Below are 25,299 nucleotides of genomic sequence, written 5' to 3' on the forward strand. Positions count from 1 at the left end.
AGCTTTGCTTAACCCAAATTGGGTGAGATATAGAAAAAAAGTCAACTTTAACACTAGAAGCGCCGCCGTCCCATTTTTGACCCAAACGCAAGGTTGATTGTATATAACTTTTTTATTTGGTAATTTTTTTTACTAGATTTAGATTTTTTTAGACTTTTTTAGATTTTTTTTTACTATTACCAATTTTACACCTTTATTTAATTAAAAATATAAATAATTTTATAGCAGTCATACTTTTTGAAAAAAAATTAGGTTTACCTAGAACTGCCGCTGGGTCATTTTTGTCCCGCCATTATTATTTTATTATTTGAGGGTATAATTTGACATATTTTCATGCCTCGGGGACGAGGTGGAGGGGAAAGGGCAATGCGAGGGCGAAAAAAAATTGAATAGTAGGTTTAGCAGTCAATGCCTAAGTTTTTAGGGTTCTGCAGCTTTTAAAGGAAAAAAAACCCTTATAAGATCATTTTTTTGTCCATCCGTCTGTCTGTGCCTTTATCTCAGGAATGCTTGGAGAAATCGAGTTGATATTCATATGAGTATATGAATATGAACTATATGACGATCTACAGTCCCTTGATTTCCTGAAAAAGCGCCCTAAAAAAAAGATATGACCATTTATATAGTAAAAAACATGTATTTCGACACTATAAAGGGGATCAAATTAATAAGGTACTTTCAGTTAACTTAGAATTATGAAATTTGGCAGCTAGCATCTACATGTAGTACTAGTACATGAAAAAATCTGAAAACTATACATTTATGTATAAATCTTAAAAAATAATAGCCTGAAAAGTGGGGTAAAATTGGTGTCGATACTAAATTTTGCCGCTAGTCCAAGTGTGGTATCAGATGAAAGGATGACTAAGCTAGGCTTGAATTTCAGAAAAACACTTGATACCAAATGTGAGCAATTGTAGGGTAGGTAGAGGGAACCTGGGAACCTAGTGCTATGCACTCCGCTGGCATTTGCCGCCGAATTCTGGAGGCATTACCACGCAATGTTATAAATCATCTGTGATGTATCACTGATGAAGAATATACTAATGCATTACTTGGCCTACTAATAATATTAACTAATTTCAATAACTTATAATTTTGTAAGAGTTATTCAGTTAGTTGTCACGACCTTAGAACGTATTAGAAATATTTGATTCTTTCTTTGTGTTTTATTTTTTGGTACTTTTATGTTTATTAAAGAATAAGAATTAATTATTAAAGATGGTCTACATATTTTACGAATAGTTTTAATAATATTTTTTTTGTATTATACCAACAATCAACATAATAAGTAGAATGGGACAAATTTGTCACGACGGCGGTTCAAGGGGGGTCTCAATCTTCGGCACTTCTAGTGTTAAGCAGTCTGTAGGCGACAGGTTGTGGGTTCGATTCCCACTCGAAGAAATGAAATACTTAACATTTTCATTCCCTCGCTGTGGTAAGGGGCCAAAGGGTGGCGTTGAATTTCGTCACTCAACATGCAATGCCTTCAGAATTTAGCGGAAAGTGGGGAATGGAAGTTTCTTAATGGGAACGGAGTGTCTTATCACTAAGTTCCCTCTGCTACCTTGCTATGTGTGGAATACAGCGTGAATCTAAAAAAATAAATAAAACGAAGATTGGAAGCAACTTAGTTAATGATCTCTCTATTACTTCATTATTTTTTTTTAATTTGCTCTTTTTATGAAAAAAATGTTTCAATTTTCATTAAAACAACATTGGAAACCACTTTTAGTGATTTCAACCTTTATCAAATAAATAAAAGTAAAGCATAGCAAAGCGAAAAGCTTTCTAATTCTAAACTTTCACATTCAAAAAGTTAAAAGTTAAATGGAATTATGTTCGGTTTATTAATTTGAGGCGACATCTTGTATTGCAGAAGTTCGCTGTCGTGCCAATAATAATATGACATTGTGCTGACTTTATAATGAAAAAACTTAAATTGTTTGACCGCAAACTCTCAAGTTCTAAGCAATCACTGCTCGGGTAGCTTTTATACTCGAAATTAAGATGGACTTTTTGTAGTTATCGTGTCTAAAATTGGAGGCGATGAAAACATATTTATTAAAAATACAAAACAGCGGCACAAAATATAGCATCTGACTTTAAACGCGATAGTTCTGGGTTCAATTCCCACTCAGGTGGGTAGTGGTATTTCACTAGTGATATTTTTCTTTTTTCGCTCTGTGCGACATACAATGCCGAAAATATTAAGGGGATTTTAGAATTATTCTCTAAATGTTAAGACATCAGTTAAAAATTATTAATTATGATTATTTATTAATATTAATAATATTAATTACTTTAGATGGTATTATGGTGTTTGAGAATTGAATTCTCAAATCCAAATACTCTAGTAATACTCTGATAATACTCAAATGTACCATTTAAATACTATTGACTGTAACCGCATGTACGAGTTAACTTGACAAAGCAAATAGAAATTTAGAAGCCATCAATGTGCATTACAATTAGGGCATGACTATAAACCAATTCTGTATGAAATGCTCGTATTTATTCTGTATCGAGCTTTAAATAAGCTATTATGGGAATTGTCGTAATTTATTTATACTTATTTTATACTAGCGGACGCGCGCAGCTTCACTTGCGTATTTAGGGGTGAATTCTAAAAAACCGCGAAACACGTGTTCAATGAAATATTTTTAAGAGTCTAAATTTAAAATTTTATAAAAATTGGCGATTTAAAGATTTTTCCATACAAACTTTCAACCCCTTATTTGCACCTTTAGGGGGTGAATTCTAAAAAACCATGAAACACATGTTCAATTAAATATTTTTAAGAGTCTAAATTTAAAATTTTATAATAATCCGTGGCGTTTTAAAGATTTTTCCATACAAACTTTCAAACCCTTATTTGCACCCTTAGGGGGAGAATTCTAGAAAACGATGAAACACGTGTTCAATTAAATACTTTTAAAAATCTAAATTCCAAATTTTATAAAAATCGGTGCCGATTTAAATTTTTTTCCATACAAACTTTCAACCCCTATCTCACCCCTTTAGGGTTAAAATTTTTCAAAATCCCTTCTTAGTGGATGTTCAGATTACAAAAGAAAACATCTGTCCAAATTTCACGTTTCTACGCAAAGCGGTTACGTCTGTGCGTGCGTCTTACGCACTTATGTATATTTAATTTGGCTCATCGTGGCTCAGTGGAACGGCGGCGTTTCACTGGAAACACGAAGGTTGCAGGTTCGATTTCCACTATAGGTAATGATGTATTTTTTCCGTTCTAGGAAGTAAGTTCAGCGTTGAGTTCCATAAATTGCGTGCGCGATCGCTACAAAGAGAGGATCTCCCAAAACTCCTCCAAAAAGTTCTTTGATGGACATGTTCATGTCTTAAAGTCCTCTTAAGCAAAATTTTAAGCCACACCTAGTTCAGCATTAAATCACTTGACTTTGCAACACAAATGACGTTGACACATAGATCAATCAAATCAACAAACACATAAAGATACTATGTTAAGAAAGTTATCTCTCGTTCTGTCCCACCAAAGATTTCCTAGGGAAAGTTGTAAATATGTTCCTAACTTATCCCAATGATACTTCTTAGACCCATGCGCTGTAACTTACGCATTATTTTATTAGAAGTTTGAGAAATGGAATTTAGAAATAAAACCGTGCGAGTTTGACTTGCACACTGAGGGTTCTGTACGAGTTTCATGATTGCAGGTCAATGGGAAGTACAATTTATAGAAGTTGACAAAGCTTAGAAGTTAGCTTTTTCGGTCCCAAGGGACCCGAGTGTATAATATCAGCTTCACACATTTTTGAGAAAAAGGGTGTTGACAGTAGGCCTACAGATTTACAGACTGGCTGACAACAAAATAATGCTAGAAAAATTCCGTTTTTCTTACGGAACCCTAAAAATCGATAAGTAAGTAGTAAAGTGGACCTATCGATATCTGTCACATTTGCATATCAATCAAAAATTTATCAACTTCAAACATGCGTCAATATGTATTATATTGACGCATGTTTGAAGTTGATAAAGTGTTAAAGAGATTGTTTAGTTTTGTTTCACGATTTTTACGCATTTTTAAAGACATTAAGAACTTCAGTACAAAAATAGCGTTACGCTGTACAGGATACAGCATACATATAGCATCTAGAGGGAATCTAAATAGACTCAGATCAAGATATTCCGTTCCCCCCTGCCCGTCAAATTTCCTTGACATCGTGTTGGTTGGCGGAGCTCGACGCCGCGCTTTATTCTGTTACCATATCGAGGAAAAGAAAATAATTCATTACTCCGAGTAGGAATCAAATACACAACCACCATGTTTGTTGGTGTCTGTCCCGAAATTGTTTGTCGCGTGGGGAACGGAGTGTCTTAATATTAGGTTCCCTCTGTTGATCCATCAAATGTGGAATATAGCGTGAAACGTAAAAAATCAAGACTATCTTGAAGATTTTTTAAAAGTTTTATTGTTACCTGTAATTTTCCTGCACATTTGAAGTTGTACTCGTTGCCCACTCTGTTGCAATAACTTTATTGCTTCCGATAAAGGCTTGTTCAAAACACTTTCACCATTTATACTTAATAGTTCATCGCCGATTGCTAATTTACTACATTTTTCAGCCAGTCCTCCTAAAAATGATGTGCAATTTTAGTTTTTTTTCAAGTTTGTATTATTTAGTAACATTCCTAAAAAAATAATTTATGTGCTTAAAGAATTACTCGTAAGCTACTGTTGAGCAAATTTCATTCAAATAAATCTTATATTATTTCTGTTATTTCAGGATATACAGGTATAAGGGGAAATATAAAATATAAAAGCCATCAAACCTTCAACAAGACCACTTAACAAAATCGGTTGTGTAACATCTTCACTGCCAGCAATCGTTAGACCCAATGGACCATTCTCCTGCCTTATAATTTCCACCATGAAAACAGCAGTATTTCCGTTATCACTATGTATTTCACTCTCTTTGGCACTATTGTTTGGACTCTCCGTATGATGTCCTGAATCTTCTCCACTATGAACTACAGCTTTGATTTCTATATTACTAAAACTTTGCAATGTAAGTTTTGCGTTATGCTTATGTATAGACCAGTCGTCTGTCAAGTCACGTTTTCGAATTTTCAAAGTTATTATATCTTCTGGCGAGTTTTGAAGTATATTGAACGCCGTATCCTTAAAAGTTTAAATTGTTATTTAGCTTAATGGCTTTGTTTACACAGATTTGGTATGTAAGTATAAGTTTTATGTTTGTTAGTGAGTTCTTTTGGAACGTTAGTTTTGATGCGTCGTTGGTTCGATTCTTATTTGTTGAAGAGTGTAGTTATATTTTAGTAACAAATAATTTATTAATATAGGCATAAAGGTTGCTTTAGCAACTTACTAATTTTACACCTACAATCTCTTTCAAAAAATCACTATTCAATAAATTATTTCAAAATTTTGTTATCACATGTTTGTACAAATTTTCATTATTATATTATTTCTTATTAAATATGCAATAACTTACTAAAGACAAATTATGTAAAGGCTGTCCGTTAATAGCTAAGAGATGGTCACCAGGTGCAAGAGCTCCGCTTCTATGGGCTACTGAGCCCGGTTTTATATCTGATATAACCATAGGTTCTTCATTGCTAAGAATTTTCTGCTTGCATCCTAAAACATATGAGAATATATTTTATTCATAAACAAGAATCTGTCAACATCGATTTTAACATATATGTTATAGTAGGCCGTCGGGGCCCAGGGGCACAAGAGTGTAATATTAATGTTAAAACCAAGCTATATGAGAAAAAAATAAAGATTATTATTTATTTTACCCTCAAATTACAATCTGATAAATAGTTAAACAAATTGCATCTAATTTAATTAGAATAATATAAAGGAATGACATACAAGTAGCTAAAGTAATGTACTAACATAACCTAAGCCGTATTACGAGGCAAAGCAAAACTAAATAGTGCAAGCTGATGCTAAGATGACCGATATTAACGTTGACGTTCTACTGCCTGATGTAGGGTGAAAATATGATTAGCCATCACTCCAGTCCAGCCGCAAGAGGCCAGTCCACTTTATGCATTATTTATACATTAAAATGGGTCAAGGCATTTGAATTAAGCGGCTATCTATGACTATATACTTTAATTCTTTTTCTTAGATATTGAACTTAGAATCAAATATATTTAAGATTTATAATTACTGTAAATTTGAAAGAAATTTAGTTTAAATTATTTGGAATATTAAAACTAAAAATCATTTTAGTCTATTTTAGAAAATTTATTATAGGTATATTAATATATAGATGTAAGTATAGGTTTCCGATCTAAAAAATCATTTATTAAACGTCAAATTTGTTTTTAGGGTTTCGTAGCTCAAAAGGTAAAGACGGAACCCTTATAGGATCCCTTTGTTATCCTGAGGTACCACGCTGCAATTAATATCAAACATTCAATGGTCCCTTAGGAGCATAGAAAAAAATCAAGCTTTTAAATCAACTAATTATATATTTTTTTCATTTCATAACAATACATAAAAAGTACCTGTAATAGTAACACCAAGGCCGGCAGACGTTTTCGCCAATTTAACATTGAAAACTCCACTCGAAGCCTCTATTGTATTAGGCATACTGAATTCCACGTTGAGTGTTAGATATTTAGGATTATGAGAGTCGTTCCTTCTTTGTAATATTTCATTCGCCACTTCAGCCGTAAGGTTTTCGTGGCCGTTGATTGACATTATCCTGTCTCTTATTTGCAGACAGCCGGATCTAAAACGTGTAAAATTATATATTAGGTTAAGAAAATAGAAGAAAAGAGACCGTCGCGCGGTATGGAGACACGGTTAGTTACTAAATGAATAATATATATGTAAAATATTTTAATTTTTACGCTATATTTGACAAAGCTTGGCGTTGGGTTACAATATACAATATCCCGGAAAATTGAGCGGAAAGTAGGATACGGAGGATTTTAATCTTATGATTACTTCGAATTTTTTTTTAAAGAACAAAAATTCAACTTCCGCAATATGCTCCTGTACCACGGCGGTGAGTTAATTTATTACAATTATTCCCGTATTAATTTATTATAAACTAGCGGCTCTACGTGGCTCCTTGAGAGGATGTCATCAGCGACAAGGGCGCCCCCTGCGGAACTCCAGCCTACGTGCGGCCGTAAATAAAGCGTTGATTTTTTTTTCATTTGACATTTTCTCGAAAAGTATACATCCAATTTATATGCTATAAAAGCCAAAGCTTGTCTTCATATTTTTTTCTTGATGATAGAATAACTTTCAATAGTCATTTGCAACATCTTTATCAAATAAAAAACGGTGAAATATCACAAATTATTATTGAAATATTAGAAATTTTTAATTATTTTTTCTCACGATGTATCGGACTATTTTAAAATAAAAAGTATAATGCACTAACATAAACTCAACTATTTTTGCAGTGCAAGCGCTTAAAGAAATTCCATGACGTTCATTATTGTTATTTCGTTATTTAAGGTTTAATAAGAATTACAAAATTGTTAAATAGCCTATAGCACTCCTGAAGAATGTGGTTTTTATATAAAAATGTAAACCCGACCAGCACTTCCAGAGATCTTAACGTTTAAACAAACAAACAAACTCTTCCGCTTTATAATATTAGTATAGATATACAATATCCAAAATAATTTATTTACAAATATAAACAAATGTTTATAGCTTTGTAATATCATAAAAATAGTTAGATTTAACAGCGTCAAATATTTTTGTAATTTTGGCTTCTCTCATTTATCAACTTCACGCCGCAGCATTTATAATTTTCACAATAAAAACTCATTTCTACGTTTACTGACATAGCCAAAGTAAATTGTTCTCAACTTGTTTTTGGCACGTGAGCAACCTTTCAACAAAATTGTATTCAATGAGAATCTGGAATGAATTTATATAGAAATATTTTTATCAATTAAGTGCTATGCTATATGCGGGTTAGAGCGTGAAAATAAAATAAAATACGAAAAAAATCCTCACCTATAAGCCGGTGACTGTGTAGCCACATGGGAAATAATCAAAGCAGCATTTTCATCGTGAACAGCCAAACCGCTCGTCTGTCCTGGGGGCACCTCGAGTTGTATGTTCAGTGATTCCGTCCTACATACTCCCATGCTCATGTAGTTTTGTTGTCCATCTGTTATTATTCAATTAATTGGTTGTTTTACTACATTAATATTTTAGGCAGGATCGATGTATTAATTTAATTGATAATATCATTATGCTTATTATATTGAAGATATATAATTTGTAACATTCTCGTGTTTAAGAACCTCCTTATGTGGTATAAAAATCTTTATATTTTTTAAAAAATAAGAAGGGGTCACCTATATAAAACTGATTAAAAAAATTTTCTTGATAGCAGAGCGAAGAAATGAAATATTCATTCCCCTGAGAAAGAATCGAACCCAAGGCTGTTTACAATCACATACTGCGTTGATAAATTCTTATTATAATTTACGATATACAACACACATACACACAGACATATTGGTAACCCAAACTAAATTAATTTGCACAATAAGTCCTAAACAAATATTGGTTTAACCCTAATCCCTATTGTTGGGTAGATAAAAAAAATATTTGTTTTGCGTCGTATCAATTATTAACACCCCTTTTTTCACAATATTGATTCCTTGATAATGTTACCTTACTAATTAGTACAGAAATAATTAATTATATATTATATAAGATTTAACGTTTAGAACTACTCAATCTGTCTGTTTATTATTATTATGAACTATCTGTTTGCTTTATTCTCAAATCTGTTCATCTCGATGATTGATTACTGAAAGCAGGCAGTAGGTTAAATTATAACGATTAACGCAATGTATAGCCTACATAGCGTATAGCTTACCTACATAAATTGACTATCCGACATAAACAATATTTTAATTTGAACCAGTCGTTCCTGAGATAAGCCCATTTAGCCAAACAAACTCTTTAGCATTATAACACTAACAAGAATTTATTTAAATTTAATTTTGAAAGATAAACAAAGATAACTTTCTATCCAAATTAATTATGTTTCAGTTATCTCTATAAAAAAGCCACCAAAGCACAGTGGGACCGCGTCTGACTGTGAAAGTGACGATGTGGGTTTGATTACCGTTTGGGGTAATTAATTATTTTCATTTCTCCGCTCTAGAACTCTTAAGTTATTTGACTTACCATAATCGTCCTGTGAACTCAACTTAGGCATTGAACTTTGTCTATAGTTCCTTTGCCTATGTTTCTTAGCATTTAACGTAGAGGCACCGGACATTGAATTTTCTGTGAACAAATTGTATACATACATTTGAAATGAGCAAATTCAGGACTTAGTATTAAGACATTCTGTTCTCATTTTCGAGACATTGCGTGTTAAGCACCGGAACTAAACACTGCGGGTCGTCTTCTTACCTAAGCGAGAGGGAACGGCCTCTAGTATTATATATTTCTTTATGTATTTTACAACACTGTAATTACTACTAGATTCTCTGTATCTTCATCGTATAGTTTAAATGAAATAGAAATACAAATATCAAAATGGACGTAGCATATTAACTCATGCCCTTTTCGTTATTATTGTTTAATGAGTACTTGAGTACTTGAGTAGTATAACTCAAAGCAGTGATATACAAGGAAATGAATTCATTTAAATAAAAAAAAGTTCTCGAGTGGGAATTGAATTCACAACGTAAATACGCAATCCCACTGTACCACGACGGCGTTATAATACTAATTTTTATTAAGAATACCAATTTGAACAAAATATCATCAAGCAATTTTTGCAGAATATTCTTCTACATCAATTTTATTATCATATGTTTTTTTATTAATAATATTTTCTCACAAGGAACCCAAAAAGCTCTTAAAATTCGACATTCAATAACATTTAAGGGTTAAATTTTTTGTCGACTCAACCAAGTCCCAACTTTGCATACTCCGAGAGCAATCATAACCGTACATTGCGATTAAGCATTATCTCCTTTGTGTAAGTACAATATTTTGACTGAAATGGACTAAGTTTGATATCCATTACGACGAAAATGGTTATTTGGCGTTATTTGCGAAAGAAAGCGAATTTTAATAATAAATTTTTTTGTAAATTCAGTTTGGAATGCATTTTTTACGTTTTTTAAGAGATTTTTTTTTAATATACGAGGGAACCTAGTGTTAAGATATTTAGTTCCCCATGACTTACTTAGTAGTAAAAATATTTTAAAAGATGCAGCCAGCATCCAGGTTCCTTCTGCCTATTCTGCTATATGCGTAATAGAGCGTGAAGAAAAAGATATCTTTACTACACTATGTAGTGATATTTAAATAAGAATAATTTTCAGCTTCCTATAATTTTATAAGTAAATAAAATTATTAAAAATGAGATTGAAAGCATTTTTTATATTCTGTAGTGTCGTTATCCAATATGAAACATGAGAGAGCTGTCATAATCTTAATATGCATAGACCTAATAAATGGGTCAAAAGCTGTATAACTTATAAAGAACTGAATTTTTTATCAAATAATATATTGATATACGTTGTTTTTTTTCTTTTTTAAGTTCATTTTTTGCCCTACATTTAAGCACGGTAGGTATAAATTAATGTTTAACAAAAAGAAAAACCGACTTCTAACAACGAACTAAAAAGTGAAAAATAATTTTACAAAGATTTTATAATTTTGAAGTCAGTGCCAAGTAAAACAAACAGGCTTAGTAATTAGATATTGTAGTAAGGTTGTTGTAGCATTAGTTAGACACCGACTTCAAAATTATAAAATCTTTGTAAAATTATTTTTTACTTTTTAGTTCGTTGTTAGAAGTCGGTTTTTCTTTTTGTTAAAAATTAATTTATTTTACGATTTTAAGTGATGGGTAGATCTTAAAATGATGAGTGGTGGTGGTGGTGGTAGTGGTTGTCAACGAGTGGTTGTGGTTGTCCTATGTAAAACTTCATTTAATTAGGTATTATTTTTGTGCAAAGTAACATTTTGGTATATTGCCAAGAATTTGCATAAAAAGTATTCGGGCGAATTGGGAATCTCTCTATTTTGAAGTTGGTTGAAAATGAGGACATCCTCTTTTTTGAAGTTGGTTGAAAAGAAATGCAACGATCAGGAATTTCACTTCTGACATCACTTTAAAAAGTTTTTGGTCGTCACTATTATAGCATAATCAATTTTTTACCAAAAACAACAAACTTTCTTAATTTTGACTGGACTCCATAATCGGAACCTAACCAAACTTTCACCATATTATCAAATCAAATCAAATCAAAAACACTTTATTGCACAAAGAAGATTTAAATTACACAATTAAATTTGTAATTTAGATACAGTGCATAGGCGGCCTTATCACTGTAAGTGATTTCTTACAGGCAACCCTTTTTTTAACAAAAACTAATAGTATGATACAATTGGTGGCGGTTAACTTTGCATAAAGATATTTTGTACTTTATTATATCAAACATATAAACATACGCTATTCATATATAAATACATACATACATAAATACATACATACATAAATACATACATACATTCATAAATACATACATATATACATAAATACACACATAGATACCATATATACATTCATATAGAGATACAATACTTACATATACTTACATATACATATGCACAAAACAGATACATAGATTATAACGATAGGTAGTACTCCTTTAGCCGGCGCTTAAAGATACCAACTGATGTCGACTGCCTGATGCACCTGGGTAACTCGTTCCATAATTTCGCCGTTTTTACGGTAAATGATTCACTGTAGCACTTGGTGCGACATAGTGGAACCTCCAATACGTTGTCATATCTTGAACGGAGATTGAAAGACTGAGAGTGAGAGCCCAGGAAAGTGAATCTTGGTTTGAGGTATGAAGGAGTTAAAGGAAGATACAAGATAGAGTATAAAAGGATAAGTGCATGATAATTGCGTCGATGCTTGATGGTCAACCATTTAAGTTGAACTCGATGTTGAGTAATATGGTCATACTTCCGCAATCCAAAAATGATCTAATTATTACATTTGAAGACGTTCGAGCTTGTTTAGCAATTGCTGTGACAAATCTAGGTAACAGGAATCTGCGTAATCCAGAATGGGAAAGAGAATGGATTGAGCTAAAGATATTTTGGTTTTAAGCGGCAATAAATTTTTCCATCTCTTTACCCTCCCAATAGCAGCAAAAGCTTTTCGACTTAACTCTGCTATTTGAGGAACCCATGTCAAAGAACTATCCATCCTGATACCCAGATTCCTCACGCAAGTACCAAACTCCATCTTGCAATCATCAAGCATTACGGAAGGAAGGAGGGAGTAGTCAATTTTGGAGAGTTGCTTTGAGTTACCGAGGATGCACAGCTGAGACTTGGTAGGATTTATCGACAGACCAAATGATTTGCTCCAGGTACTAATAATGCTTAAGTTAAAATTGATATGCCGTATAGCATCAGCAATATCATCAACTGCCGTGGTCGTATAAATCTGCAAGTCATCAGCGTAAAGATGAAAGGACAATGTCAGCAGTGGAGTTAAGAAGTTTATAAATATAGAAAAAAGTAACGGAGAAAGTACACCACCCTGAGGTACCCCAGCACTGAGTCGATTGTATGAGGACTGTTTGTCATTAGCACGAATGCATTGTTCACGATCGACGAGGTAAGAATAAAACCATTCAATAGCGTTTTGCGATATATTAATAGATTTAAGTAAAGCTAAAAGTATATCGACATCAATTGTGTTAAAGGCATTAGAGAAATCTAATAAGACTAATATGGTAATATTTTGCTTGTCTATTCCGCTTCTTATATCATCGCATACTTTGTTAAGTGCTGTAACAGTGCTGTGTCCCGGCCGGTAACCAGATTGGAAAGATGATAATATATTGTTTTTCACTAGGTACAGCGAGAGTTGGTGATGTACAATTCTCTCGAGAACTTTGGATAGAAAAGGAAGAATAGAAATAGGCCTATAGTGTGTGAAAGATGTAGGATTGGTAATTTTAGGTATGGGGATAACATAAGCAAATCTCCAAGAGCTAGGGAAGGAATTGGTAGTAAGGGAACAGTTAAAAATATGACAAAGTACAGGAAGCACAACATTCAATGTCATAAGAATCATTTTACGGCTCACCCCATCAGCGCCAATTGCGTCCGACTTTATGGCAAGAATATGCCGTCTAACATCCGTGACAGTAACTGAAGAGAAATTGAAAGGAGTAAAAGACGGGAAAGGTTGTGAGGAAAGTGACAAGAGAGTACTGGATTTCATTCCCTGGCTTAAGAGGTTCACAGCAGTAAAATGCTTATTAAGTTGATCAAGATCCATTCTGTCGTTTATGAGTGTAGTTTTACGTTGTCGCCCAATACCCATAGAATCGATTATCCTTATAATAGATTATCCTTGAAGTGTATTCTTTTAAATAAAAAAAGAATCGTCAAAATCGGTTAGCGCGACCTTGAGTTATTCGTCTATTTGTCGCGCACATACCTAATGCAAATTTAAGACTTATGTGATTTTCTCATGGATACCATTGTCAGACATGGATAAAAAAAAAATGGAACCATTCGGGAAGCTATACCTCTCAAATAAAAAAAAAATATCCAAATCGGTTCACCCAGTCAAAAGTTATGAGGTAACAAACATAAAAAAAAAATTAAAAAAAAATACAGTCGAATTGATAACCTCCTTTTCTTACAGAAGTCGTACGTGGCATTGACTTCCTCCACTCAAAATTCAATGTTTGGAAAACTCGACAGTGTGAAACGGAGTGTATTAACACTGTAATCCCTCTGCCTTCCTTGCTATATACTCGTACTATAGGATTAAACTATAAATTATATATCACGAAAACTATTCGTGATATAATATATCTTGGTTCATGGAATAATTTTCATACTATATATATTTTCAGAATCATCCTACAGCATATAGCAAGGTAGGCAGGGGGAACATAGTGTAATTATATACTACAGGAGTTAATTAGACACTACAGGAATGAGGAGTGAGTACCCAGGCTCCTGCTGTTATTGTTACTGGGAACAAAAATATATTCAACAAACTTTTCATTCCAGCTTATTTATAACAAAACCAAGGAGTCACTACATGAGCAATTTACCAAGCTCTGATGAAAATTGCCGACGAAAACACAAGTGAACTCAAAAAAAACTCAAATGAAAGCCATGAAAAATAAACTCAAATGAATAGAAATTGAAACGAACATATCTTAGATGTGATTTATTGGCCACTATAGCTCTCCATACCTACATCTGTTCATAGGCCTTAATAGGCCAAAAATATCACGAAAATTATATTCCTTAAGAAAATTAAATATTAAGCGACAAAACGCTTATCGCTTAACATCTGGACTTGTTCAAAAGTTTATCAAGTTTCAAACAGTCCCGCTCAAGAGTTCAGGGTTGTTTAAGAATTAACTCCGAAATCATTCCTCAACTACCTAATTTCTTACTGGCCGAATTCCAAATTGTTAAAATTTGTTTATTAAACGATGTAAATTACCGGTATACCTAATCTGTTTTAGGTTTAAAATTTAAATCTTAATTGTTTATTTTAGCTTCACACTGTAGCGTGAATCGCAATACACCGTGATACACCGCACATGGCAAGTTAGGCAGAGAGAATATTGGACCCATGTATTAAGGACACTCCGTTCTCATTAGGACACTTCTGTTTCCTACTCTTCGATGAATTATACGAATTATGTATAATCATCTTTGTGCAATAAAGTATTTTTGATTTGATTTGAATTCTCCAGGCTTTGGGTGTTCAGATGTGGAAGTCAACGCCGCGCTTTGCCTTGTTACCAGAGCGAGGATATTAAAATGATTATATTATAAAAATATCAAATATTTTATTTCACAATCTGTCGGTTTACTGTGCCAACAAAATCTCAACAAAATACGTTACTATTCATTATTATATTACGAGTACATCACTCGCTCACATTAAAAGGACATCACCATTTACATAGCAAAATCTTGAATACCCAAGTAATTTCTATTTACAAGTGTAACATTTAGAGCTTTCTCGTCTACCGTACAAAGTTAGCCGGATACGTTCCCTTGTGTCCTATACCAGAGCTCTAGTCAAATATTTGCATGGAACAGAGTCTTACGGCTTACCGTCCTTTAGTAGACGATGTTAGACAAAGGTCACCTACCTATATATCTAGGTGTATGATTATGTACCTGAGCTTAGGCCATCGCAATAAGCCTTTTGTTAGAAGAATGTATAATAAGGAAGCTGTCTAATATGTTTTGTCGGAGAATTTAATTTAGAACGCTTTGACAAGATAGGTTTCTATTCTAGCACTTAAATTGGAATTTCTAATTTTGTACTTGTACAGTGACAAAATTTTTTAATTAATTGTCAAATGAAGGATATTCGATTCATTGTGTATTAGATTGTACCAAAATAGAATGTGGTCGGAGCTATAAATATAGGAGCCTAAACACGAAAGGGGGAAAACCGCAATAACCTGTGAGGAGTTTTTCAATTCAATTCCTGGCTCCATCAACGGACTAGATTAACGACAGCATATTATTTTGAATTGGCACTTAAGCACTGTATAACTGCCAAGTGGGTCAAGTTTATTTTTTTTATTATGTTATATAGTTAGTTAGAAACAGTCCTGTTAAAAGCGTGTTTTAAAAATTCAAATTTAATAATTATATCTTAATTTTTGAGTCTCTTTTAGTACATTTCGTTTCTAAAAACTTAAAATTATACATACCTCTAGTAAACCGACCACCATGTGCCAATACATGTCTAGGCGCGATGTGTAACCTTGTGAAGCCAGGTTCACAGTTCTCTAAATAGCACATAACTTCTTCCGCTGTGTAATTATTCCCATCTATGACATGATCGTCGAAAGCTAATAGCTGGTCTCCAGGATGTAAGGCTCCACATCTGAAAAAAAAATTGTTTTGTTTCTTGCTGAATCCTGCGTTTAGCATGGTGGGCAGTGCAAACAAAACCAGGAAATTAAAATAAACCTTTCCACCGAGAAGGAAACGAACTTTTTTATTTTAATTATCCATTCAGCATCAAAAAACTTTAAAAACATAAGATAATACCTACTTTTACAAGTAATCTCAAGGTAGAAGTAAAGATCTTGTTGAAATTATCCATTCCGTAAATTAGGACAAGCAAATATTAAAAGTACCATCGTTCTTACTCAAGTAACAATATTATTCTAATTGGCTCATGAAATTTCTAGATCAGGTAATATTAAATATTTTGTTAGCAAAATTTGAATTTAAGCATTTCAATATTTAATGAGAAGTTTACTTAAAATCTTAAGTTTACTTAGCCTCCTTCGTCTAGAGAAAGTTTCGCCTCACAATAATTAGAAGTTTAGAGAATAAAAGTCCAAATAAATAATTAAAATATAAAAATATTTTATGAGTAAGTACTTTTAAAGGAATAAATATTTTTAATGATTTTCTAGTAAGTATTTTGTAGCCTTACAAAATATATATGCCTTTTTTTTAGCTCCACGCTGAATCCCGCTCATAGCAGAGTTAGCAGGGACAACCTATTACTAACCATTCAGTGGAATTAATAATTTTATTTTCTCGCTCTGGTAACAAGACAGTATGACGTTGAGTTCCGTTACTCAACATGCTACGAGTATGTCTCGAAAGTTGGGGAACGACGTCTATTAACACTATCCTCTCCATTACCTTCTGCCTACTATAAAATATAAAAAAATGTTTCATTTGAATAAAATAAAATCAATCCTATAAAAAAAATACCAATTTCAATATTTAAATATTTCAATTCGAGAAATGTTTTTAAATTTTTGCTACTTTTTGTTCTAAAATATCAGTTCAAAGCGTTTGTGAAACACCCTACGGCCGAGTTGCTAACGAAATATGGATTTTTACACAAATTTCTATAAAATATTTTGGATATATTAATTTTTTCAACTAAAATATTGTGAGGCATAAAATAAATTATTTCGATATATTTTTATTCGTTTATAATGAATGTTTAGAAATAAGTAACGAAAAATATACAGGCCGTAGCATCGCCTTATTTTTGCTTTATTTAAAAAATATTATAATGAAATACTGAAAAATTATTTGTATTTTTGGTTATGTTGATATTAATAACACTTTTATAACAATATTGTAGTTTTTAGTAAAATATCAATAAGCAAATTGTCCTGAACTTGCTTATGAGTTTTCTTTATTCTTATCTTTTATTATATTTAATGTAAAATTCATTTTCCCTGAGATGGAATCGAACGCACAAAGATCTCGTTTCTAGTTGAGCGCTGTCACTCTGCGCCAACGATCTACAACCTCGATTAAAAAAGCATTTCTTTCATCAAATAAGCAAGCGAATCCGTACATACTAAGTCGTTCTAAATAATCATATTTTTAAAGGTAATTAATATAAACGACGTTAGGTAACACTATCTTCACGTATACCTCCAAATTGGGCGGAAAGGTAAAAACTAAGAGTGCTCTTAAGATCAAGATCTTAATAGATCTCGTGGATCGTCGATTTTTCTTAACGGTTACTTTAAGAAAATCGATTTGACAGACTACTAGATCGACAACAACAAAAAAGATCGTTTAATGATTCTGCTTTTTTCGAGGTACGGAGCCCCAAAGAAGAAAATGATTTAATTCAAAAACGTATACGTACATATTTCTCCATCTGACTTACGGGAAAAGCTGAATATATGTATAATATCTAATTACCTTAGTTATTTGTTACGTGCGTACTCAATAATTTAGCAAATGATCATAATACAATCGTACAATAATTGTATTTGTAATTTTATATCTTGTTCATTTGGTTTATTTGCTTAAATGGATACCCGTTCAATTACAGTTTATTGTTAATAACAATGTAATGTATGATTAATATTTTTCTTTCCATAGTATTGTTATTTTTTTTATGTAAGATAATTAATAATAAATATGTATTAACTTGCTATGGCAATACTGAACTTAGATTTGATTAATCTTAGTACAATCTGTCGCGCTTATAGTCGCATGTTTTTGTCCCTGCGCCATGACTGGCTTGTTACAACTTATTTATGTTGTCAGCATCTAAAGATTTTTTTTTTAAATAATTCATATTCTATATTTTCTATCTGAAAGTTACACATACACCAAAATAGCGTAATTTATATAAAAATATACAATAATTTACGTTTTATTAACAATTTACCTATTAATAAAATTAAAAAACTTACAACTGAAGCCGAATAAGGTTACTTTTAAAGTAAATCACATAATCACTTACCTATCACTAATACTTGCTGGTAAGATACTATCAATATAAATAGCATTGCATGTGCCAACTCTCTGGTACGTATCTGATCCTGAACTGTAAACATCATCAGAATATCTCTGATTGCTTAAGAACAAGCCAAGATCCTCATTACACGGTCTCTCGATTTCAATTAGTAATGGACCGGTGGCCATCTTGACGGACTCCATGATTGATACATCGTATTCTATGGTGAGACTTGTCACTTGAGGACAGTTTTGAAGAATTTGATGGACTTCTGATAGTGTTTTGTTTGTTAATGATATCTAGAAAAGGAAAATTTGGATATTATTTAAATGTGCTGTATACTTTAAATTTATTTGTTAATTTTAATTCGAATGTAAAATCTATCTAAGAAGTAACTACACCACCACCAGTACAATTTTACTCGTAGATGATTAAGATTCACATTTAAACTTTTTTTTGGTAATAGTTAATCCTTTACTAAAAATATTTTTGAATCTGAATATCTGTCTCTAACATAAATAGGTTTAAAACAACAAAATAGCATACTCATACTTACATGATCTACCTTCAACAATCTGTCACCAGGTTTTATCCTAGAAGTGTTGTAAGCTGCACCACCAGGCCTTATATGAGTTACAACTAAGGGTAGAGCATCCAGAGATCGGCTATTCAAAACTAAATCTGCACTAGGCGCTGAGTTCTCCGGCAGTCCACCGCGTATTGTCACCCCCAGTGACCCACTTATTTTTTCAACAGGCACTTCTGCTAGCTTGGTCGTAATATATAAAGAATTTTGTGACGCCGAAAGTGAATTCGAACTAAATGATCCTAGAACAACGTTTCGAAATAAATATTTATTTCATTTATAAAATATATAAAAGTCACCATATTATAGCAGTAAAGCAGGTCCCAATGACGTGAAACGATATAAACTGGTTTGAAATAAACCTTTTATGGTTAAGCTTTTGCGGAAAATTCTCAAAATAAATTGTTAACTTGTGTCTGTTTGTGGCTTCTGTTTGCTGGTTCCTAACTTTTTGACAGGATGTTGGATTTATCTTGCAATTTTTCTCGTTTTATTTCTGTGTGCTTTCCGGATTTCGTACGAAATTACATAAAATGTGGTATTCTCATTATTTTATCGCTTAGACAACGTACTTCACATTAGACAGAATAAAAAATATTGTAATCGCAATGTCCATGATTACACATTTTAAAATGTTTTAAATTCAAAATTAAAATCAAACTCAGTTTTAACGGAATATTTTTATGAAAAAATAAATAAAACCGACTTCAAACTATATTTATATGCACAAACATAAACCAAAAATTAATTATAGAAAGTAATATTTTAATTTCTTCAAATTAAACAAATTTGAAAAACCTAATTTCTATTATTCTATATTTTATTTTTGTCGTTGGTTAACATTATATAATCTATATACGAGTATTAGTTAGCTTACCATAATTGGGCATATAATATTCGACTTCTAGAGACGCTCTCTCTTCGACATTGTCTAACAACCTGAGCACTTCTTCATTTGTCAATCTTGCTGTTGATATACCGTTAACGCTGCATATTCTGTCGCCTGGCGCTAGACGATCTGACTCTTGGGCTACAGAGTCCTTCGTGAAACCCACGATCGATGGTACTACTCCTGGTTCTGAACGACCTGGAGACAATGAAATGAAATGAAATGTTTAACATTATAAAAAATTAAAAGATTGAGCTAAAAAAATAAATCTAATACTTTTTAAGAAAACTTTTTACTCATTCCAAGAGGTCTTAGATAATTTTCAAGACTTTTTTGATATTAGGGTATTTATATTAACCTTCAAATTTATATACGTTTTCTAAATAAGTATTTTTCTTTTATAAATTTAAAACAACAATTTCTATTTGTAAAAATTAACAATGTTGTTAATGCCATATTTATTAATTGCTATTTAACATAACTACAATATTTAAGACTATGTTTTTTAGTTCGGTACAAAAAAAGTATTTTAAAACTGACGCCGTACTGTATATAAGCAAAAAGTACATTCTATATAAAATAAATGTTCCTCCGAGCGATATTTCAACATACAGCCACGTATACTTAGAAAAGTCTCAATTTCTCTTCACCACTATACCTCGTCTTCTTCACGAGTTCTTTTTTACTAATAACAAAAAATCTCAAAAATTTTCTATAAAATATATTATAATTTAAAATCTTTAGTCATAACTATATGTTTTTTAACATTATTCTGAAACTGGAATAATATAACAGGGTAGGTTGAGGGAATTTATTGTTGAGACACTCCTCTCCCCACTTTATGTAGTTACCATGCTTTGGTACAAATTAATATAATGCCTTTCTCTAGTGGGAAACCATAACCCTCACGTTTATAGTTAGATGTTGTGAAGCTGCGCCAGGACTCGCGACTCATGACAGCCCCACCTTATATTAATAGTTAATAATTTGGAATATCTTAATATTATATTAACATAGATGAAGCCATCAATTATGAATCAGAGCAAACGTGGAAATTAGTTCCCGACCGTATGTGAATATATAGATTGATATCATAGAAATAGATTTGAGCTTTAAATACTATATTAAATTATAGATAGATCAATCTTAAGCTTTTCAAAGTTGTAAATATCTATATATTTATAACAAAATTGAAACTAATCGGTGTCTATGTATCGGTGGAAAATATATCGGAAAATCTATTATTGAGGGTATGTAACAAAGATTTTAATTACGATACTTACTTGTAATAATAACCATAATAAAAATAATGATTATACGAGTAATTATATATCTTTAAATACACTTCAATAAATATTCGTGTAGTTCAAGTGGTCGAAGCCGCGCGAGTGCCGTTAGTTATAAGTATAGTTTAAGTTTGCTGAAATTATTAAATTTTTATTAACTCAGTCGTAGTAAATATTAAGTTATTAAATATTAGCCTAATAATTTACTAGCTTTACGCAAATGATTTTGTTAGCATGGTTTTCCGTTTTCCTTGCATTTTTCTCGCGGCATGCTTTTAACGTTATTTTTTTATTAAGAGTTTAAATTTATTAATAACAATTTTAATACAATTTTTAGTCCCTATATTACTGAAGACGAAGAGTTTTTAATTTCCCGTTTTAATTAAACTTTTTTCACAATGATAAATTATTTGACAAAATTTTCCTAGCAGTTTTTCAAATAGTTTCTTATCATTTTGAAAAAAGTTTAATTAAAAGGGAAATTAAAAACTTGCTTGCTAGAAGATTCCACAATATATAATACAAGCCGTACTTTGGTACAAAATTAAATTTGAACATATCGATTCCACTATGAGGTGAGGTGAGGTGCCGCAGGAAATTAAAAAGTAACAAAGTTTACATTTGCGATTCAGTGAGTATCAATAATACGTAAGACCTACATTGCCGAATAATAAAAAACGAACAGAATAAAAAAAGAAGAATTGCGACTCGGAATTATCTGCTGAGGATTCTTTACCTCTTTCCGGATTTTTTTCCTATATGCGTGTCGTAAGTTCTCACTTCGTGTCGAATTTCATAATTGTAGGTCAATGGGAAATATCTCCAAGGTACCGTAGATCTGGATATTTAAAATTAATTTTATGTCTTTATAAATGGGATGACATACAGACAAACGAACAACAAAGTGATCCTATAAGAGTTCTGTTATTTTTTGTGGTACAAAACCCTAAAAAAGCAACGTTTTCCCGCATAGCCGGTTAGGCACATTGAACTTAGTGTTAGTAGTCCGTTCTCCACTGTTTGCCAAATTTTCGAGACACTTCGTGTTAAGTGGTGACCTTTCATCTACCAGATCGAGAAAGTGAAAATGAATTATTATCAATTTCTCGAGTAGGCCCCGAACCCCCAACCGACGCATCCCATTGAAAAATTATCAAAATAATTTATTAAAATAATATGAAAATTCGAATTATGCTACAGAAATAACACGAATTTAGCCGTTATATAAAAATAACTAGAGCAAGCGTTAACAATGTCATAAAGTTTGCACCATAAAAGAATAACGATTGATCGTAAATAGGAAGTAAGATATAAAATAGTCTTAACTGAACTCAATTTTAAACTTTTCACGTTCAAGTTGTAAATTTTTGATTTTAATTAACGTTACGCTATTCTTCACATTATTTTAAAGAATTTTCTTCCAGTTTCAACACAAAATGTCTCAAATTTGGGAATAGTGTACAATGGAATATCTTGACACTATCAATCACTATCATTCTTTATGCCTCCTCTGTAATGGAGGAAAAAACGTATAGCTATACTCTTTCTAGTAATATATAATCACAAAGGCTAAAATGTAATAGCGCGACAGTTGTGAGTTCGATTCTCACTCGGAGGAATGAAATGTTTAATCGCTCGTCGTCGTCGCTTTGGTAACGAGGCGATGAGTTACACCACTCAACACGTAATTTCTCGAGAATCCGTCGGAAAGTGGACACCGGAAGCGTCTTAATGGGAACGGAGTATCTTAAAACTATGTTCCCAGGTTCCCTCTGCTTCTCTACTCTGTGCGGGATAAAGTGTAAAACTAAATAAATATTATAAAAAAATAATAAAGAATATTATAAAAAAATACCTACAACCTAGCCCTTGATTAATCTTCAAATTCAACCTTCAAATATATGAAAGTATCATTCGTCATTGCATCTCAGTTTTACATAAAGGTTGATAAGGGTATTATTTACATACGAGTGAGAGTATTCAGATATTCACATTTTATTAAAGTAAACAACTTTATTTGTTCGGCCAAAATCGCAACTCCTTTCTTTTGAATAATTCGAGAATTCATAAGAAGATAAATATTTATCTATGCTTTATCTTTTCTATTTATTTTGTATGTATTCTGAGTTACATATTCGATACAAATGTAATGATTTTTCTTAAACGTTTCTTTTAGGAATCTATTTAAGTTGCGTTATTTTGCATTTGAGGGGTTCTGGCGCACCTCGGGGGAATGTTTAATATTTTTTCTAGGTTCCCATGTTCCCTCTGCTATGTGCGCTATACAAGTGTTATACATATCAAACTATTCCAAGAGGTTTAAATCGACTTTTAAATTTACTTACGAATATAACTTAAGTTCGATAGTCGTATCCGTATTGAAAACGGATGTTAGCTAGCCTACATCCGTTTTCAACTGTGTTAACATTGCCAAACGATCGACGTTACCCGATGCGATGGCCAATGCTAGTTGTACGCAATTACAGATATTATTACGCTATAAGCTTCAGTGAGCTTTGGGTGAGAACCAAATGACTGTGTTCAATGGCGCCTAAAGCCATTTCTACCGCACACCACATGTTTTTGGGAATAAAATGTTTTTACGATTTTACAGGCATTTAGGCTATCCGTTTTGAATCTAACTTTAAACTATGGTCGTGGGATGAATTTCCATTTGGGGGGAATAATAAATTTCATTTTTCTTAGGTTGTCACAAGACAATCAGCGCAGAGTTCCGCCTTTCAACAGGAAATGTTTCGAAAATTGAGTGTGGTTTTTTTTCAAGGCTATTTCTGATCATCCTGTTATGATGGAATTAAAATAATTATTTGCCCCGAGTGAAGATCGAATATACAGTAAATATGTAACTGAGCAACTGCGCTACATTGGCATTTTAAGCTAAGTTTTTTTCTATATAAATTTTATGTTTTTCATGAAAATCTCCGTCTGAATTGTTCTTTTAAAATTCTATTTCTTCTATGTCTAATTTAGAGTAATATAAATGCAAAGTTTACAAATTTACTGCCCAATTACGATAATAGCAAAACATTTGAATGGTTGGAACGTAGCTGGAATATATAATTTGTAAATATCAGCTTCACGCTGTATCCCGCACACAGCACGATAGGCACAGGGAACCTAGTGTTAAGACACTACGTTCCCCACTTTCCACCGAATTCTAGTGACATTGCATACTGAGCGGGGGCACAACCAGTCAATTTTACAGACACACTTCGTGCCCCTGTGCCACGACAGGCCTGAAAAATATAAATTTCACAACAAATGCCGTGCATAATGTATATTATGGAACGAGAAGTTTTAACATTAGATTCTATTCATCCTCCTGCAGAACCCTAAAATAAAAAATCACTAATTAGATATCTTAGAGATTAGATTAGATATTTGAATAGTCTGAGATAGTACTGAGAACGATAGCTCCTTACTACCGGCACTACAGTGTGAATCCACTATAAGTAATTTATAAATAGGTACATACAATCAACGTAAAACAAGTTTAAATGAGCGAACCACGTTGCCTAGCAACGGTTATTAGAGCCTAATGAGAGCTAATTTCACGTTTGTGCCTTCACTACACGAGGGTGCCGTGTTGTCGGTATAATTTAATTTTGAGTTGTTGATTGTCGTATCGATAAAAGGTAAATATTGTAACAATCATATAATATCGTTCGCTATTTTATATTCCTTGTATTTTAATTTGATTTATTTGTTTATTAATATCGTTAATATTTATTTGGTAGAGGCCCCCGAGGAGCCACTGCTCCATGTCTATGTAAATACGTCGAATTTTGGAGACATTGCTTGGCGTGCACTGGCGCAACTCAATTACCCTTTTTGTCTCGTTACCAGAGCGAGAAATTGAATAAATAAATTGTTTATTCATCGTGTGGGAATCGAACCTACAACGGGTCGCATTTACAGCCGTAATTTACATAGAGAATGAAAAAAAAAACATGTTTAGGTGATTTGGGCAAAACAAGAAAATGAGTGATGAATTACCGACACAAGAAGATTTATGAAGCAAGTGTAAGTGGTAAGAGTCGCAGGGTGAGGACATCAGTGGACCTTCAGGAACACAGTATCCATGATACTAGAGATAGGTCACTTAAAAAGCATGAGGACCCCCCGGACGGGGGATGTATGAAGAGATTGATGATAGAAGACGAGGCGAAACTCTTATGTAGAATAATTTAAAACTTGTACATTTTTAAGCAATACCTTAAATATTAT

The 25,299-nt window shown here is 32.4% G+C and overlaps 1 protein-coding gene across 1 annotated transcript in view; it reads right to left on the reverse strand.

Moving 5' to 3' along the window:
* The window catches only part of Grip (Glutamate receptor interacting protein), a 227,060-nt gene that overhangs the window by 5,385 nt on the left and 196,376 nt on the right, over positions 1–25,299 (reverse strand). The window contains exons 4-13 of the mRNA XM_085196004.1: positions 19,754–19,963; positions 18,847–19,118; positions 18,297–18,589; positions 15,766–15,941; positions 9,197–9,298; positions 8,006–8,162; positions 6,529–6,755; positions 5,499–5,644; positions 4,816–5,164; positions 4,462–4,617 (exon numbers count right to left, since the gene is read on the reverse strand). Of these exons, the coding sequence (XP_085052130.1) occupies positions 4,462–4,617; positions 4,816–5,164; positions 5,499–5,644; positions 6,529–6,755; positions 8,006–8,162; positions 9,197–9,298; positions 15,766–15,941; positions 18,297–18,589; positions 18,847–19,118; positions 19,754–19,963 (2,088 nt within the window). The remainder of the gene's footprint in view (positions 1–4,461; positions 4,618–4,815; positions 5,165–5,498; positions 5,645–6,528; positions 6,756–8,005; positions 8,163–9,196; positions 9,299–15,765; positions 15,942–18,296; positions 18,590–18,846; positions 19,119–19,753; positions 19,964–25,299) is intronic.

The sequence above is a fragment of the Heliconius melpomene genome, chromosome 13, assembly GCF_056956725.1.
Source record: "Heliconius melpomene rosina isolate 202511_hmr_F chromosome 13, ASM5695672v1, whole genome shotgun sequence".
Taxonomy (NCBI): Eukaryota; Metazoa; Arthropoda; class Insecta; order Lepidoptera; family Nymphalidae; genus Heliconius; species Heliconius melpomene.